The sequence below is a fragment of the Eutrema salsugineum genome, unplaced genomic scaffold, assembly GCF_000478725.1.
Source record: "Eutrema salsugineum unplaced genomic scaffold, Eutsalg1_0 scaffold_17, whole genome shotgun sequence".
In the NCBI taxonomy this organism is placed as follows: Eukaryota; Viridiplantae; Streptophyta; class Magnoliopsida; order Brassicales; family Brassicaceae; genus Eutrema; species Eutrema salsugineum.
The window spans coordinates 3,042,512-3,062,730 of record NW_006256852.1 but is presented as its reverse complement, the minus strand read 5'-3'; the positions used below and the strand labels follow the sequence as shown (position 1 = coordinate 3,062,730).

The 20,219-nt window shown below is 36.5% G+C and overlaps 1 protein-coding gene and 1 non-coding gene across 2 annotated transcripts; one reads left to right on the top strand and one right to left on the bottom strand.

The window, feature by feature from the left end:
- Window positions 1-821: 821 nt before the first annotated feature.
- LOC112087708 lies at window positions 822-929 on the top strand. Its single transcript, XR_002900252.1, has one exon. It is a non-coding gene; the product is annotated as a small nucleolar RNA R71 (small nucleolar RNA).
- Window positions 930-10,834: 9,905 nt separating this feature from the next.
- Window positions 10,835-15,197, bottom strand: LOC18020566. The gene is made up of 6 exons (XM_006403261.1): window positions 14,894-15,197; window positions 14,364-14,557; window positions 13,655-13,688; window positions 12,734-12,869; window positions 12,139-12,622; window positions 10,835-11,086 (listed from the first exon to the last, which is right to left on the bottom strand). Exons 1-6 carry the CDS (start codon window positions 15,195-15,197, stop codon window positions 10,835-10,837), a joined length of 1,404 nt encoding a protein of 467 aa, XP_006403324.1.
- Between the last annotated feature and the right edge of the window lie 5,022 nt (window positions 15,198-20,219).

Genomic DNA, 20,219 nt, shown 5'->3' with positions numbered 1-20,219 from the left:
TTCCAGGGAGAGTTCCAGGTGATCTCTTCACAGCTTCTGCAGTCTGAGCTATCTGAACATCCAGCTTCTTCACATGAGTCCACACTGCTTCATACTTGCCATTCAAGTCATTGTACATGGTGTCCACTTTGGCATTAATCTCCATGGAAAACTTTTGCTGATTAACCAGCAGCTGTTGCATCAAGTTTTTCAGCTCATCCTGCGAGTTATTTGAGGACTTCGAAGAAGGCTGTAGACTTGTGAAAGGCAACTTCTTCTGATTTCCACCTTGAAAACGATTCTTATTGGTGATGAACTGCTTTCCTTGGAAGTTTCTGGAGAAGTTCTTCTGAAATCCTGACTGATTATGCACTTCTTGCTGCGGATAGACCTGATCCTGAGGGTTCTCAACATTGTTGCTTCTCTAGGATAAATTTGGGTGGTTTCTGAAGTTGTTGAAGCTGTGATTCTGCACATACCCTTGTCCATTCACGAAGTTCACCTCCATCTGATCATCATTCTCTGCATCTACAAACTCTCGAGCAAGAGGTGCATCACCAACCTCATCAGCCAAATGCACAGATCTCTGGTTCTCTCTCAACAGCAGATTCACCTTTGCTGTAAGCTCATCGATCTTGCTCAACTCCACACTATGAACTGCTTTGCTAGACCTGTCATACTCTTGGGATTTGTTGCTGGAGCTTGCAGCTAAGTTCTCAATCAACTCATAAGCAGCTTTTTTGGACTTAGTCATGAAATTGCCATTGCTAGCTGCATTCAAAGCATTCCTGTAATCCCAGTTGACACCATCGTAAAAAGTTGACAGAATCTGCTCATCAGAGAACCCATGGTGAGGGCACTCTCTTCGGTACTCCTTGTACCTTTCCCAAGCTTCGCAGAAAGCTTCACCAGGTTGCTGTTTAAATGACGAGATCTTGTTCTTCATAGCTGCAGTTTTGGCCTTAGTGTAGAAATGGTCCAAAAATGCTGATCTGCACTCTTCCCATGTAGTCAATGACCCAGGTGGTAATGACTTCAGCCAGCGCAAAGCTTTGTCCGCAAGTGAGAATGGAAAAAGCTTGCACTTCAAAAAATCGGCTGGTATCCCATTTGCTGCAAATCGGCTGGTATCCCATTTGCTGCAAATCTCCTCAAAATTCTCGATGTGGTCCATCGGAATCTCAGTAGGAAGCCCATGAAAGGGATGCTGCTTCACCAATAAATCAGCTGAGGTTTGATCTCAAAGTCTTGCTTCTGAATGGTTGGAGGAGCAATCGCAGCCCTGTTTTAATAGTAAGCATGCGGACTGTCCTTGTCTCCAATAGCAGGCTGTGGCTGCTCCCTGTCTTGCTGCGCCTTTTGCAGCTGCTCCAATTGCTGTCGAAGCTGTTGCAGCTCGACAGCCATGTTATCATTGTTGCCTTGATCGCCCACGTTGGCTTGAATAGGCCTTTGACGTCTGTTTTCTCGCTCGACTCTTGCTAGCTCGGTGTTCGACAAAGAAACAAGATTGGTGCAGTTTCTCCTTGTGGATATGTTTGACATACACCTGAAACACACGCAAACAAGAGAACAAGAGAAAAAAAATTAGTAAAGTCTTAGTCTGAATTTCAAACCAAAAATCAAAGGTAACGAATTGGTTCACACTGGATGTACTCCTAGTTTCTACTGCAATAAAACAGTGATATAGTTGTAATATAAAGGATTCGGAATCCAGAGGACCAGTGCTACTCTATGACTTTGCGAGGATTGAATTAAAGCTAAGACGAAAGATGGTTTGTTTGTAACGTTAACGACAAGTAAAACAAGCTAAAAACGATTTCAATTCAAATTTAAAACAAGCACTAGATCAAGGTAATTCGCAGGAGTTTCAGAGATGAGAATCAAATGACTATTCAGGGCACAACTTAAATGCAGGTCTCGAACTCAAACATAAAAGCTTATCGATCCACTGTCGTGATCTCGATAACTTTATCTAACAACCTATATTCTAAACTGTCGTTTGAACTTAGAAAATTGCAGACAAGCATTAACAAGCAGGTTTGATCGGTTCACGATTTGCCTTAACTTCAACTGTCGTTGGCTAAGGACAAATCACTCACCAGTGTTTGTTCTAGCAACCTATTACACTTTTGATGAATAGATTAACCTATGAACGTAAATTGAATGGCCAGTTCAACCTAAGCGTTAAGTCTAACAAAGGTGAAGACAATCGATTTTAGACCCTATTTGCATCCAATTCTCTAACTCATGAAATCCTTTGAAAACCTAAATCTAGCTAAGAGATCTACTCAGACATGGAGAAAAGAAACACAGCAACAGATGAAAAGGAATTCATGAATTAAAATCGCAGAAGAGATAATAGGATTCAGAATTCTTCTCAGAATGTAGCAGGAATTCTTCTCCTAATTGCTTACAAGCAGAAATCTCTCAAAGCTAAAGCGTAAAAAATCTGTAGAAAAATGTGATAATAAAACACAGGCGGCTCTGGGCTTTTTATTCCATCTCACGCGACTTAGGATTAGGTAAAATCGTTTCCTTATTTTTCTCCAGAGATCGGAGCAGGTGTTCCACGAAGGGTCCAAACCGGGAGCAGGTGCTCCGCGGATGATTTCTCCAAAGGTGTATGAAATAGCTCTTTATTGCTCAAATTCATCTCCTTTTGCTCCAATGCCTTCTAAACACTCCAATCCTCTGATAAGGCTTCTAAGTCACCTGAAACTTTCTGAAAAGACTCCAAGAACTCCTAAACAATTAGTAAACACAGGTTAGAATGAGCCAAAATCTCCACTCATCAGAATATTTGAACATTAAACAGAGGATTTTATGTATCAGTGACAAATACCAAGTACAAGAGTCAAAGTTTATTGAGCCTTTTTCAGCGCCTTGAGAAACGATGGTGCTTTGTGCGCATGACGGCAAATGGTTTGTATACTCAATATTTCACGTTTTTCTAGAGTTTTCTGTTTTTTTTTTTGGATATATTTTTATCATATTTGTAGTCTTTAGAATATTTAAAGGCTGAATCATCAAAAACGATGTGAAATGGATCACAATCGGAGTAAGTCATGACCTAGCCTTTTTCCCAAGCCAAAAGCATCAGACAGGATACCAAAAGAGTTCCATACCTAAATCTTTAAGACCGATAGATTGTTTCAATTGGAGTGCATAGAAGCATCAGAAGTTTTCCATTATTTGGAGGCTTACCCATAAATCGGTTGAGCTGAAATTTGGCATGAAGATAGCTTATTGTGTTACCTTTCACATGGAACTATCTTGGATTCATTTAGAGCAATGGAGAAGATCTAGCCATCGGTTAGATTTATAGAAGATTTATAAAGTTTTGTACTCTTATATTCAATTTATATATAGTTTTTTCCACTTCTTCTTCGTGCTTGGTTATTTGCATAAGTTTTGAGTAGTTACTAATTAAGTTTTAGAGATTTAAATATAGAATTGAGACTTAGATTAAGTATAAATAAAAGCAACTTCTTTTATTAGCTTTAGAAAAACCACTCAAAAACAAAAGTCTCTCTTAATCTCTCTCTCAACTCATAAGTGTTTCCAACAACTCTGTAACTCTTTATATAGAGAATGGATTAGCTAACTCCTAATTCCAATAGAGAAATAAATTTCCTTTTTAGATAACTCCTAAATTTCCTTGTCTAATCCTACTCTTCTAGAAAACACACTTTGATTAGGATTAGAAAACTTGCACTTCAAGTTTCTTTCAAGCTTATTCCAACATTCTCCCCCTTAAGCTTGAAATCCTTTTGTGACACACCTAGAACTTCAATGAGATCTCTCATCTCCTTGAACTTGTTTCTTCCTAGTGTCTTGATTAAGATATCAGCCTTTGGCTCATTGCAATCCCATGGCTCTTCGTTTATAGCTAGCAGAAGACGCTTACCTTCTAACTCAGATAAGCAAACAAAATCCTCCAAGTAACCTGGCCTTCTTCTTGGTCTTGTCGACCTCCTTATAGATGGTTGATTTTGTGCTTGTTCTTCGAAAATCTCAGAATCGAACTCAGGGTTACTATCATCCTCGATACTACCCTCTTCGTTAGTGTTCTCTTCTCCCTCGGTTAACTCTGTTTCAACTACCTCCCAAACTTTGTGAGTTTTGAGCAAAACCTTCATACGCATCGCCCACACAGTATAGTTGGTAGAGTTTAGCATGGGACATTGTATCGAAGACGTATTCATCTCCTTCATTCGAGTGGCTGGGACGATATCCCCATGGTTTGAATTTTAATGATCTTCGTGTTCAACTCTCTCTTCTTGGATCGTCAACCTCAAGCTCTGATACCAATTATAGAATTGAGACTTAGATCAAGTATAAATAAAAGCAACTTCTTTTATTAGCTTTAGAAAAATCATTCAAAAACTAAAGTCTCTCTTAATCTCTCTCTCAACTCATAAGTGTGCAACAACTCTGCAAATTTTTATATAGAGAAGGGATTAGCTAACTCCTGATTCCAATAGAGAAACAAATTTCCTGTTTAGATAACTCTTAAATTTCCTTTTCCTAATTCTAACTTTCTAGAAAACACACTTTGATTAGGATTAGGAAACTTGCATTTCAAGTTTCTTTCAAGCTTATTCTAACATTAAAGAGAACCAATAATTGATTGATTTCAAATGTAGTGATGATGTTTGTATAGGGGTACTTTCTAAGTTCTTTGTCTTGATTGTAAAGGGTGAATACAGGTGTGACGTTTTGGGGTGATATACCCCATACTTTTTTATTTTATTGAATAAATTTTAAATAAATCTTATTTAATATGTTATTTTAATAGGTTTATAGAAAAAAGTGTTCCGTATTATCAAAAAAATATGTCTTCCATTGAAAGTATCCTTGATAAAAAAAATTCTAGATCTACCACATGATTACATTACTGCAAAACTAGTAGTATTACCTTAGGTTAATTTATATTTTAAAATCTTTCCAAATTAAATGAACTAATCCAGCTAAATGTACATGCGAAAGTTGAGTAATAGGGCTTATAGTTATAGTGAAACTATCGAAACTTCATCGATATACTGATTATTGAACTTCAGCTAATAACAAACGAATTTTTAGTCTAAAAGGTTGTTAACGAAAAAAAAAAAAGAGTGGGAAAGTGGTTTGAAGTCTAAATGGTTTCGTATTTAATTCCCTAAAAATTCTCTGATTGCCATTGTTCATAATTCTCTCCAAATATCCTATTGCCTGATTCTTTTCTCTCTTTGATTGTAATATCTATTTTACTTGCTTATCCTCATTGTTTTCTAGTTTCCACACACCCATCATATTTTTAACTTGATTTGCAATGCTTTAGAATTTAATTCGTAGCTACATGGTTCTTGTGGATTGGATCCCACCTATACTACTGCATTTGTTGTGAGACTTGTCTAAAAGGAAAGCAAACAAGAAAACCATTCCCAACACAAACTATGTTCCGAGCAACACAAGCTTTAGAGCTGGTTCATGGAGACTTGTGTGGGCCGATATCACCACCAACACCAGCAAATAACCGGTATGCATTTGTCTTAATAGACGACTTCTCAAGATACATGTGGACGCTGCTTGTAAAACAGAAGAGTGAGGCATTCGATCGGTTCAAAAGGTTCAAAGAGATAGCTGAAAAACAGTGTGGATTCACTATCAAGACCTTTCGCACCGATAGAGGAGAAGAGTTTACCTCAGCTGAGTTCAAGATATTCTGTGAAGAGAATGGAATAACAAGACAGCTAACTGCTCCATATACACCACAACAGAATGATGTTGTGGAGAGAAGGAATCGAACATTAATGGAGATGACTAGAAGTGTTCTTATGGCGATGAAGATTCCGAATTTCTTATGGGGAGAGGCTGTACATCACGCAACCTACCTCATTAACCGGATTCCAACAAAAGCATTGAAGAACCAAACCCCTTATGAGAGCTTCATGACCAAGAAACCAAGCTTAGAATACCTGAGGGTTTTTGGTTGTGTCGCTTATGCAAAGATCACTGGACCATATCTTAAGAAACTAGACGAAAGATCAAAGAGTGTGGTGCATCTTGGAACAGAACCGGGTTCCAAAGCTTATAGACTCTATGATCCGAACGCCAAAAGAGTAATGGTAAGCAGAGACGTGGTCTTTGATGAGAAAAAGACTTGGGATTGGACAACTTCAACACAAGAAACAGAAGGAAAACCGGGCATGCTTAAGCTACCATACGATGATCATATGGAGGAAGAAGCAGGAGAGGATCATAATCAAAACATCAATCACGATCAGGGTCCTATTGATCATGACGTGGTAGAAGAAGCAAATACAGAACAAGGAATGAATCAAGGAGAACAGCCTCAGCAAGTTACTACAAGATATGGAAGAATCGTAAGAAAACCAGGGTATCTAGAAGATTTTGTGATGTTTGCAGAACAAGAAAGCGAAAGACTACTTCTCACAGTGGATGGTGAACCAGAAAGCTTTCTTGAAGCAAAACATCTACAAGATTGGATTGATGCTATGAAGGCTGAATTAGATTCAATCGAAAAGAATAAAACTTGGGAGCTTGTTAAAAGACCAAAGGGGATCAGACCTATTGGACTAAAGTGGATTTACAAGATTAAGAGGAATGCAGATGGTTCAGTGAACAATTATAAGGCCAGACTCGTGGCAAAAGGGTATGTGCAACAAGAAGGTATAGATTTCGACAAAGTGTTTGCTCCTGTAGCAAGAATCGAGACTATACGACTCCTTATTGCCCAAGCAGCAACAAGAGGATGGGAGATACACCACTTGGATGTCAAGACAGCTTTCTTAAATGGAGATCTACTTGAAATAGTCTATGTAAGTCAGTCTGAGAGTTTTGTGAAGAAAGGAGAAGAGGACCGAGTATACAAGCTTCACAAATCCTTGTATGGCCTGTGACAAGCTCCTAGAGCTTGGAACATCAAGCTAGATCAGGTTCTTAAGGCAATGAACTTTAAAAAATGTCTAAAGGAGCCATCGGTGTATCTCAAGAAGAACAAGGACACTTTGATTGTGGCAATCTATGTGGATAATTTATTTGTGACAGGGACTTCATAGAAAATCATAAAACAGTTTAAGGAAGATATGTCAAACAGGTTTGAGATATCAGACCCTGGAAAATTGACATATTATCTCGGTATGAAGTATTTCAAGGAGCAGATGGTATCAAGATCAAACAGGAAGGCTATGCTCAGGAAATTCTAATCGATACTCAGATGAAAACATGCAACCTATCTCATATACCAATGGAAGAAAACCTAAAGATCTTTAATGCAGAAGATGAAGCAGAGGTTGATGCCACTGGGTATAGGAGGACAATAGGTTGTCTAAGGTATCTTCTTCATACAAGACCTGACTTGGCGTTTGCAGTAGGTTTTTTAAGTTGTTATATGCAGAGTCCAATAGAATGTCATGGACAAGCTATCAAGCGCATACTAAGGTATGTAAGAGGAACCACAAGTCTTGGACTACACTTTAGAAGAGATGGATCAAGCAAAGTCATAGGATATAGTGACAGCAGTCACAATATTGATGTTGATGATGGAAGGAGCACAGGCGGGCATGTATTCTACCTAGGCTCATCACCGATCACTTAGACATCTCAGAATCTATCCACCGTCGCCTTATCTTTGTGTGAAGCAGAGTTCATGGCAGGCACAGAGGCAGCAAAACAAGTTATATGGCTTCAAGAATTGTTGAAATAGATTCTAAGTATAGACAATGGAAAGGTTATACTTAGAATAGACAACAAATCGGCCATAGCATTAACCAAGAACCCTGTATTTCAAGGGAGAAGCAAACACATCCTCTCTAGGTACCATTTCATCCGAGAATGTGTGGAGAATGGTCAGATCGAGGTAGAGCATGTCCCAGGCGCAGAACAAAAGGCGGACATACTCACTAAGGCGTTGGCAAGGCTAAAGTTCAAAGAAATGAGGAGCCTACTTGGAGTTGAAGACATTGAGCACCCTGAAATTCAAGTTGGAATTAAGGGGGAGAATGTTGGATAATTCCTAACTTGTAGAGGAAGTTATCTCTTAAGAAGTTGCTTAAAGAAATAAAAGGAAATTATAGATAAGATTTAGATATATTCCATATATTTAGATAAGGTTTATAATTCCTAATCCATATAGAATAAGGAGTTGCTAGTTCTATATAAGAAGAGTCTTTGAAGAGATGTTCCACAAGATTTAGAAGAGATATTTAGTTTTTGAGAAGTTTTCTAAATCAATAAGAAGAGTTGTTCTTATAATTCTGAGTTTTAGCACATTACCACTTTGAATTGGTATCAGAGGTTGAGTTGAAACTAAGAATAAACCGATCACAAAGATCAACAAGTGCGAGACGATGGGAGATGAAGTCGTTCAAGCACAATCACGAGCTAAAGACATTGGATCATCGGTGATCCAATGTCCGATGTTAACATCTACCAACTACACAGTTTGGTCGATCCGTATGAAAGTTATGCTCAGGGTATATGAAGTTTGGGACACAATAGATCCTGGGTCAACCGATGCAAAGAAGAACGATGTAGCAATGGCATTGCTGTTCTAATAGATACCTGAGAGCCTAATCTTGCAACTAAAGGAACCGACGACGTCAAAAGCGGTCTGGGATGGCTTGAATTCACGACACCTTGGAGCTGATCGTGTAAGATAGGCGAGAAAACAGACACTTATGGCTGAGTTCGATAAATTGAAGATGAACGACACAGACACAGTCAATGACTTCGCATGGAATATATTGGGGACAGCTTCGAAATCCTCATCTCTAGGGCAAACTATCAAAGAGTCTGTGTTTATAAAAAATATTTAAAAGGGACTCCCAAGAAGCAAATTCATTCATATAGTAGCCTCACTTGAGCAGGTCCAAGAGCTCAACAAAACGAGCTTTTGAGGATATAGTTGGGAGGCTTAAAGCTTATGAAGAACGCATTGGGAAGATACTCAAACCAAGGACAAGGGAAGCTAATGTGGGCTAACAATGATCAAAGTAACAGTGGAGGTTATGGTGGTTCTCGAGGTAAAAGCAGAGGAGGTGGAGGCAGAGGAAGAGGTCGAGGGAGATTGAATGGCCAAAACCAAGGAGGAGCACCTGGAGAATCAAATCAGAAACAGAAGAAGGACAGGTCCAAAGTCATATGTTGGAGATGTGACAAACCTGGCCACTTCGCATCACTTTGTCCTGAAAGAAAAAATAAAAAACCAAGAATCAAACCTCAACGAAACAGAGGAAGAAGGAGTTCTCTACATGCACGAAGTGGTATTTTTGAATGAGGATAAAGTGATGCTGAATAAATATGATGCCAATAAGTGCGATGCAAGTATATGATATCTAGATACTAGGTATCCATCTTTTACTTCTTGATCGCAAGGTTACTTTGAGGGTTTTGTCCTCCCACAACGAACATTCAGCCTACTTCTCCAGGTCCATTTTTTCTTAACCTAGGCTCTGATACCATTAATTGAGTTTTTCTTAGCCCATGTCCAACTCCTCAATCAGTATGATATTGTCTGCTTTGGGCCTAACTGACAATGTCTGCACGGATTTGATTTTGGGCTCTTTCCCAAAAGGCCTCATTCTAATTGGAGTTGGACATTACTTATATATTAGACCATATTGGTCTAAACTTCCGATGTGGTACTTTGGATTGATTCCCAACATTTGTTGTGCACATGCAATTGTTTATTTGGGTTAGAACTTGACCCATATCAAATGTGTGGGTCGTTATCTGGGAGTAGTGTGAAACTCGATGGTTCTCTCGATTAGCTTCACAACACTCTCGAATATGATGAATGATTTAACACTCAAAGAATGAGAAAGACCGAAAGTAAAGAGACACAGAGTTTTAACGAGTTCGGGGCATTAACCTGCATCCTACTTCTTGTCGGTGATCCACCTCGCCGGAATCCACTAGATTAAAACTCAGTCCGAGCTACAAAGTTGTCACTCTCTCTATACAAGATTCTCTTTCTTCTCTCAGATCCGAAAACTGAACGAATGCCGAGGAAGAAGATAAGTCAAAGATAAGTCGTCAAACAACCGTTACAGATACACTTCAACAATACACACGCGTGACCAATAAGAGAGTGACGACACCTAGTGGACTTAAACCATACTAGATGCTTCTTCAATCCTCGGTTATCTCGAGCTGGTTTTCTCCTTGAAGACACTCTGAATTACGGAGAGTCTTCGATACACTTAGTCTTTTCCGACTAGTGATCTTGGCTACTACTTCTTCAAATCTCCACCTGTAGCCACGATCAATATACCTTGGTGGATCCCTGCATCCAAAACCTGGACGCCTGCACTCACCTCGTGAATGCTCACTTCAGTTTCTTGAGACCCGAAGCATCTTCAATGCTTCATGGACTTTGTTCACCGGTAACATCTTAGTGAAAATATCTGCAGGCTTGTAAGTGGTAGGAATCTTCAACACTTGTACCTCTCCTTTGCTGATTAAGTCTCGTCCAACTAGTGATCTTGGCTACTACTTCTTCAAGTAGAATAATATTACATGCAAACTAAAGACTTCAATAGAAACATGCGCACCACTAATACATCTTCATTTTTAAAGAGGCTTTCACACCATTGGTACAACGTGGTTAAGGCAAAAATGACGATTTGTAAGAATCAAAACAGGTTGAATCTTAAAGAATCATCACCGGAAGTGGTATCTGCAAACGATTGCCTGAGATCCAAACTAAATATGGAAAATGAAATATTACTTCTATTGATAAGCGTGATACATCGACTGTTGTGTATTCGTAAAAACACTAAAAATAGCTAAATTTTCAAAGTTGTACACAGTGATTTTACAAAGAATTTGGAAACGATGCAATCAAACTTTAGTCAAGATGTAAATCTGGTAAGTCTCCTAAGAGAGTAATATTGACGTAATTATTAGGAAAATGAGCAGGTAATCCTGGAATTAACAATGCGACGACCCTAAAACATCTCAAGAACCATCCTTCTTTGTACTCTTCACCTTTCCAATAAGGCATGATGAAACTCCTCATCAACTCCCAAAATGCGTTAATAATCTTCGGTATAGCCCAGAGCAAATTGAAGTAGTTTTTATTTGGCTCCTCTTCCTCTACCTGGACATAGTATCAAAAATAGCAATGCAGATGGATATGATAAGTAGGAGTAGTGAAAAATGAAAATTCTAAGACAAAAAATCTCTTATATACAAGCTAATCATAATAAGATAAAATAATATATTTTTTAAGTCCTAAATTATTTTTTCGGACTGATTTTTATATCAATAAATTAATAATTCTATAAATTAATAGAATATTGCTATCCTATTATTATTAATTTATAGAGGTTTAAGTGTATGTATAAAATATGGTAATATTAGATGATAAGAACTATTAAAACAAAAGAATGATAAAATTAAAATAAATATTAAAAAAAATTTCTAAGTTTTAATAAGTCTTTATTGATATTAACTTTTTTTTATTAATATCTCATCTAGGCCTAGGCAAATTATCAACAACTGAAAACTGAACAGAACCAAGTAGTTTTAAATACACTTATAGTTCATCTTTTAAAATATTGTAATCATCTGAATATATTTATAAGCAAACATATTTTATATTAATGTAGATTACAAATAACCAAAATATCAAAAATTATAATTATAATTATAATCCTAAATTATTTATGATATTACAGGCGGATAAAAATATCAGATAGTTTGAATAGTTTAGATATCTTTTCGTATAGTTCAGATAGTTTGAATAGTTCAGGTAAAGGTATTTGATCCAAAGTGGACACGAACCTGAATATATTTCAGATCCATGACGGTTCTTCAATCTATTATCTAAACTGACCATAGCCTAAACGAAACGTTTCTTCTAACTTTTAAGGTTCCAATATAGTTCCTAAACCCCCTATATTTGAACTATAAAAAATTAATATATATAATCGAAACGAACCAAATATATACCCAGCTCTAATATTCTCATCCGTTATATTTCAAATGAGATATGTAGTCTTATCCCGGTGGCGAATACATTCTCATATGAGAAGGAACTTTAAGAACGGGTGTGGAACAAGATAGGTTAAGAATTTTTCCAATTTCTAATCATGAGTCATGAGTGGTTAATTCAGAGAAATAAGAAAATAAAATGTAAATTTGACTAACCTTTCCTCTATAGAGACTGTCATAGAAAAGGCATGCCCCAAAGTGTTTGAACATGAGTGTCTTGTCGTCGAAAGGCAACCTAGGAACCATGTCGTTGCAATAAACATATCTTTCGTACTTCACGTCAAATTTCTTCAACGAACCTTTCATGAACTTTCCAAAGTCCTCGTCTCCCACACGTGGCTGACCAAATGTGTAAACTCCTTCGAGCTTGTCTAGCATTTGCTCTTCGTCATGCATCATCAATACGGCCGTGAATAGAATCGCTAGAGCCCCACCTAGGCTATGTCCGGTCAGGATAAATTTGGATATCGGGTTTTGGTCAAGAATCTCTTTAATGTAATGCCTAATAGTATAGTATGCATATTGAGTTGTTTCTTTTTGGGTTTGGTCAAAGTTTACTTCTTTAGGCCACCCTTCTTTTTGAAGACCTAAAGCTTTCATGAACCCTCCATGAACCTTTCCCACATTCTTAATCTCGTACCTATTTTGGATATCAACATTGGTTCAACCAATCAATGAACATAAAACCGGATAAACACCAATCTAACCCGAACTGGTTAGCAAAGATTAAAACAAAAGATAACAAAATTACCAAGAAAGATCCAAGTCCGTACACCAATCATCAGTGTCGAATGGATCGGTGCCTCTGAAACTGACGACGATGAGGTTCGGATCCGTGCTTGTGTCCTTTATAACAATTACCTCTGTTGACCTCTGTTTCTGGTAACCTAGGAAACTCAAAGAAGAAAGTGTTACTCTTCTTTCTAAAGACATATATACATATTCTTCAAATCGTCTTATATTTAATACAACTACAACTGAATTTAAAATCCTAAAAATTATGAAAGAATTAAGTCATCATTTTATAAGATTCTAGAGAAATTGAAGTTTAAAGTCCCATTATTTACAAAAGAATTAAGCAGACTGGCTCAAATATTTACAAGAAGAAAAAATTAAAATTTATTTTCGAAAATTTGGAAGTCTTCACTTTCAGTTTGATTAAAAAATTATAGTCAGAAAAAGGTTGGAGAATTTAATTACTTAAGTAAACAAAGAGATGTGTTTGTTTACACAAGAAACTATATATATAATATTTTTTAGACTTGAGTTTGACTTAGAATTACTAGTTAACATTAACATTTAGATTTGTAAAAAGCACAATATTTTAAGAATAAAGATAAAAATAGACATATTAGATAATTTCTTGGAAATTACTCATTACTGATTAAACTACATTTGGTCATTTGGGATGAAATTATTTTTCTATGAGAAAATTTAAATATCATTATTTAAAAACTAATGTGATTAGGAAATTGAATTAGGATCACAATATTTGAAAATTCAACCTGTCCGAATGTTGCAAATTATTAGTGGAATCAAATTCAGTTAGGTAAGGAAAAATAAAATAATCCACATATCAGTCAGTGTTTTCACGTGGTATTTGCCGTTTTGGGACTAATTCAGTTAACTATTTGTAATATCTTTTAATATAGAAAGGGGAAAGCAGTCTCACCATTCCAACAGCTGTAGAAACCCAATAAGTCCATCTGTGCAAAGATTTATTAAAAAGTGATTATAAGTCCAACACATAATTAATCTCTTAATGATTTGATTTTATTATTTTCTTAATCAAAGATAATCATGCATGGTCATGTTTATAAGATAAATTTTAATAATTAGACAAAATAGTGAAAATACAGACACAGCTAAATGACAGTATGCATCAGTTGCCCTAGTTTAATACGAGACTTTACTTATTTTAAAGGTAAATGGAAACAAAAAATAGACTATATGGAAATTTATTTTTAACTTATTTTATTTAGAAGAAAAAAACATTGGTAATTGCTTTTAGGCTAATCATCATTTGTAACAATCTAGACTGTTACCTTCGTTAAAACACTTCGTTTATTTTAGTAGAAAACTGACCGTAATTATATATTGTCTATTCAATAAGATTAATTCAAATTAAAAGTCCATTTTGAAATGCTAGAATGTGAATTTTCAAAAACACCACAATATTGTCACTACAAAAAAAAAAAAAAAAAAAAAATCAATTTCTGGCGGACAAATCCATCGGTTCATCAAAAATGAACATGTTAATGATTGATGGACAAATTTAGAATTATCGTTATAGTGAGAGTTGTGAAAAATATTTAAGGAAAATATAGTTTTCCTTTTCGTTATGTAGTTAGTAAAAAGGGAAGAGTTGAATAATAAAAAACCTTCCAATGGTTGTGAAGAACAGAGCTGACAAAGTTTATGTTCTCGTAAGAAAGCTTAGAAGCCATAATTGACAACATTGCTTTGTATCTTTTACTTCCTGTCTCTATTCTCCCGTCTAACTCTACACGCGGGTCTAGATTTCCGACTAGCGATGCAAATGTCGCCGATGTTTTCTCCGGCCAGATCATCTTTCCTGAAACAAAACAAAGTTATATAAATGTTATACGTAGGGGCAAATTAACTAACTAAACCTCATGTCCTAATTGCGTTTAATTGTACGTCTCAACATTCAGTTAATTAGAAGATAATTGACAAAGTAGAAAACTCCTTTGGGTCACGCATAATCGTTTGTGAAGAATTATTCATAGTAAGCAATAATTATTTGTCTACTATCATCATTTTTTTCCATTTGACATGTCGATGAAAATGAAGAAATCATTCGAGTTTAACGTTTGTATTTTATCTTTAATTTAATCAACTAAACTTGTACCAATTAGTTCAAAACAAGAAAGTCAAAAGAAAAACTGACCTTTGAAAATATTTGGGAGTATCATGAAGAAGCCACCATTCGAAGATACAAGGTTGAACCAATAAGCAAGAGAGAATCCAAAAAAGTAGAGAGGGTTTTTTAGGAGAATCATAAGTTTCTGAATAACGATTGATACAAAGATGATCCATCTTCGCCGGAATCTGTAAAGATCATCCTCAAGCCTATATTCCGAAGAATCGATGAACCTTCTATTTTCGAAATCCGAAGAAAAGAGAAGATGTATGAGATCCGAGGCGGTGGCTTCTCTCGGATCCAACACAAAATATTTTTCGGTTGTACACATTTTGTTTTCTGTCGTTTGGTTTTAATTGCCAACGTTAATGGAGCTTCAAAACTTGAAAGAGCTGTTTTGCAAGCTAAGTCACGTTAGCTTTGTGTATTTATATTGTTAAGAGTAATATATTTTAATATTTTGCCACGGGTTTATGATTTTGGAATGGTTTAATATTTAAATTTCGATATTACGATATATGGTCATATCATGTATGTTAGTCTCCACAAGCCAACATTATTAACACATGTGTTGTTTACTAGTTAATAAAGCGAGTATTAGGCCGGACTTTTGACGGATCTCATTGGTATTAAAAAAATTAGATTTTTTCTCCCCTCTAACAGCATGGATTAAGTAAAAGGTGATAATGGGATGGTTCCTTCTAATGAAAAATATCACTCTGTGGATTTAGACTAGGGATTGAGTTTTCCTAAATGTAGAATTATCACATTATTAATTTTTAGCCATTCAACTATGCGGGCTATTATTGAATTTACATGAAAAAGATGCTGGATCCAAAAAAGATTAGTCTGAACCCGAAAAACCTGAGATTTACTTCTGGATATAAAAAAAAAAAAAATACAGCATGGATTTATAACCTTATAATCATTACAAGGTTTGTCCCTTTCAACTATTGGCAAAAGACAAAGAGGGGTAAACACCCAAATAATGCATTGAAAATTTATATTGTTCAATAAATATACTATACTTTTTTGCAAAAAAATCGTATAAAATTTAATAGTTTTGTAACTGGGAGAATCGTAAGTTTTGAAAATATGAACAAGGTAGAGAGATAATTGCCAGAAGAGAGAAAAATGAGTCGAAAAACCTATGAAGAAATTGTTGTTTCTTAGTAACATCATCCTTCGTAAATATTTTCGTTTACTTACTTTCCTTCCTGATTTAGTTATTGTTATGGAGTTTACAATATTTGGTTAAACTAGTATCCCTTCTCTGATAAGAGAGCAAGAGTTTTGACATATGGTGTATTCGTTCTACTCTGGTTGCGCTTGTGTATTACACATTTTCATTGATCTGCATTCAACTAGTATTATCGATTGTACCAAGATATTTGCAACATTTGTACACATTAATTAGGATTGAACCTAAATATAAAATTTACAAACATCCAATTAAACATGAAATCCAATATATTAGAATTTGCTCACCTAATAGAAAATAGAAGCCATCACCAAAGTCCGCCGCTAACAAAAATTGCACCTAGCCACAATCAGCGTCTTATAAACCCTTTAAATGAGATTGCAAATGTCGTTGTCACATCAAATAAACCAACTAGGCCATGTTCTTTTCATAAACGCTGCGTCAGTGTTCGACGACAAAAACTACACTGTAAAGAATTTAAAAATTGTGTTTATGCTCACACATCTGCTGCAATTACTTTTAACCGGTGTTGTTGGTGACGCTGGGAAAATACAGCATCATTTTTTAGGTACCACGACCACCTCCTGCTACACCTCTTTTTCCAGCAGCATCTCCAACACATGGTCGTTTTGCTTCGTTAGGTATTACTGTCATCACCGTTTCGCTCTGTGGCAGAAGCAGATGCAGCGTGGAAGAAAAAAACAGACCTTAGTATGATCTTTTTCAGTCGAGTCAATATAATGATATTGTTTATTACCAACATTAAAATAAGCCGCTTGACACTTCGGTATTCCCACAGGATTATATTAGTATAATGTGTAGTTTGTCCTAAATAAATCATTTGTTCTCACAGAGATCAAACCCCACTTATCTAGATCCGTTTAAAATAGGAATGGATCAAAATCAGTATTGTTTTTACTTTTTAGTATAAAGTAATTGTACAATATCTTATTGGTACTCTCACTATCAATCTTGTTTTATTGTTTGCGTTTCCTGCTGCTGTAGTTTGCATACGTTTAGGAAATTCTTTTGGTTATGTGAGACATCCTAAACTGGAGAAACCCTACTGAATAACTTGACTTGCACTCTACGCCAAAATGATCTTTTAAACGACACTTGAAAGAAAAAAGAGGGGTGAGCATTTTGAAGATACTCAGTGAAAACGATTTTACATGTCTGCTTGATCTATACGAAAAATTAAACATAACCATATATATGTCTACTTAACTTAAGATTAGACAAACAACAATCATAAATCTTTCACAAGTACACAGAAACCTAGCACATAAGTTCTCACTCATGAGAACGTCACATTGTAAATCTGTTTAAATCTGGTGACTCGTCAGCCACAAATCTCACAGGCCCGTCAGCCTCTATACTGGCTACATTTCCTCTGTGTATGGTCCAGCCATGGTCTCACTTCGTGAAACTTTTCATGAAGACCAACAAGCAATCCGTCCATAGGCCGGGATAAATCATGCGTTCTAACGCGCATAGACTAACACCAATTAACAATACATACAACAGTTCACAAAGAATCATTCATATCTGTTTTAATTACCAATCAATCTCTAATTCTAGGTTCAGCACACACATATACAAATATGTCTAAGACAACCTATAGATCCACAAGTCCCGCTTCACCTTTGCCTTGTGGATGAAGATATGATGCATCGGAAGGACTGGTTAGAATATGTGTCCCAAGGTCTCGAAAAGGAGACCGCCAAGATAGATCTGCAAAGATGGATTCAGGAGCTTCGTAATGGTATGTAGATCGCCTTTTAGAGATTCTTGGATTACCGGCAAAACGCTTCCAAAGTTGGCCTCTCGCGAATCTGATCTGTGCGGATCTGCATCGGAAAAATGCACATAACTTTCAAACTATAACTCCAAATGAAGATCATGCCAGCGGCTACAGCTAGATCTGGGAGTCAGGATAATACATACTAATTTTTAGGCCAATCCAATCCGAATTGCCTGTACGTTTCTCTTTTATGCCAGAACAGGTCGGATCTGACTCTTCTTAGATGGCTACAGTGGTTTCTCCTTTAAGGTTCATCGCCACAAGATAGCTCTCTGATCTCTTCTAGGGCGTGGCTCTCTATTTAAAGAGTGGAGAGGAGTTTAGATTTAGGGTTTTAGGAAGAAAGTTAGGCTTGAAAGTTTTTATGATGGGCTTTAAATAATGGGGTTGAAAGGAAAAAAAGAAATTGCACCAAACCCTATTTTTGGGATGTCACATTATGTCTTTAGCCTCTTTTTCAAGGACTATGACTCACTGGATAACTCTCCTATGAAAATGTATATGGCCATTTAAAAATTAATAGTTCTACATGTAGTAGTCAAACCAAATTAAATCATTACATCTGTTTATCAACCACAACAAGGGTTTAACCTAGTGTGAAAACATAGAATATAACTTAGGGACATAATATTCAAATGAAAAAGGTTTTCTCGCTATTCTATTGGCTGCCTCATTCCTTCCTCTTGGATGAAACACAGTCTTGTGGTTGTTGTGAGCAAACATTTAGTGTATGTATTGATGTAGCACTTTGAAAATGGGCTACACATAGTCTGTCGTTAATGCCTCGATAAGCTCCTTTAAATTTGTCTCGAATGTAACATTTAGTAGCCAAATCCTGTTGTGACTTGTATAGCTCATCTCAATGCCTATACTTCTGTCTCAAGCACCGTTTTCAACTTTGGCAGTGTTGTTGCCGCTTACCATTTTACATTTTCTTCATGGTCTCTCAAGTTCCAACCAATTCCACACAATCTCCCTCCTTCGGCCAAGCTGCAACTAAGTTGCATTTGAGACACTGTTGTGGAGGCAGTTTCCAAGAGTCATGTGCATCTCCGCTTTCAGTAGACTGCCTCTTGTGGATTTTTATCTCTTTCCTTGCCACCCATTCCTATAATTTTCCCATCACCTTTATTACTGTTTCTTGAACTTCATAATATAACCCTTTAAAAACATAGTTGTTTTTTTTGTTTTCCACAACCTCCATATAAGCTTATAAATGAGATACATACTTATTGAGAGTGATTTTGGGATATGATCATAACTTGGTAAAGATTGGTGAAGTGAGACTGACATTTCACCTCCTGGTGGGCAGGGATATTAATTAGCGATATTCCAAATCAGCCTAGCATACGTGCATTAGAAAAGAAAATGGTTCACAGTTTCTTTTCTTCCTTGACTTTTTCACAATTTGCCATATTTTTATAAGTTAAGTTTGCTGCAATTGGTTGGCTATTACCTGCACACTTCCACAAGAAATGTTGTATCTTTGGATTGGCTTCTACCTTCCAAACCATTTGGAATAAGACATCTAGAGTTCTAGACTCAGCTGGGTGATATCTTGTTGGTCTTTCTCCTTATCTAGAATATGGGTGACTACTCAGGATCCTAAATTTACTGTGTATTGGTCTGTATTTGTGTAGTCCTAGCAATAGACATCTTCACCATATGTTCCACCAGGTCTAATTTCCTCAATGAGGGTTAATTTGATATAAGACTCGGGTGAGGCTTATATGATTGCGGAATCGATGGCTTGGTGGGAACAACACGCTGGCTATGATGCTTTCTCGTGTAGCTCAGGGGATGAGAATGGTAAGACAAGGCTTGCTTCCACAAGACTTGAATCGAGATGGGATCTGTCAAGCTGGCTTTAACGCTCTCTCTTGAGGGATCGGTAAGGGGTTTGGAAGTGGATCGAAGGCACCACAGAGATGATGGAGGATCTCTGATACTGCGGCTTGCCTCTTGGTGAATCTCACACGCAAGAATACAAACAAGGTCTCTCAAGCACAAGCTAAGAGGAAAACGGCGTTATTTTATTGATATCGGAGAAAAAAGGTTAAAGTATAAGAGCTGCATGTGGGACTTTATAAACAGTCCGTCAGCTTTGAACCTTCTAGGGTTCGGCTCAAAGAATAAAACGACACTAAGGACTCAAAACAACAGGACTTGTAAAAAGAAATAAAGTAAAATGGCAAAGCGTCTCATTTGGACACAAAAATGGAAAGTTTACTTAAAAATAAAAAAAAAAAAAAAAGGAAAAGAAACTAATCGTTTGCAACCTTTTCTGGACTTGTTCCGTGCACCTCTGATGCCATCTAGGGTGTTAGACACCACTAAGACACTCCCAT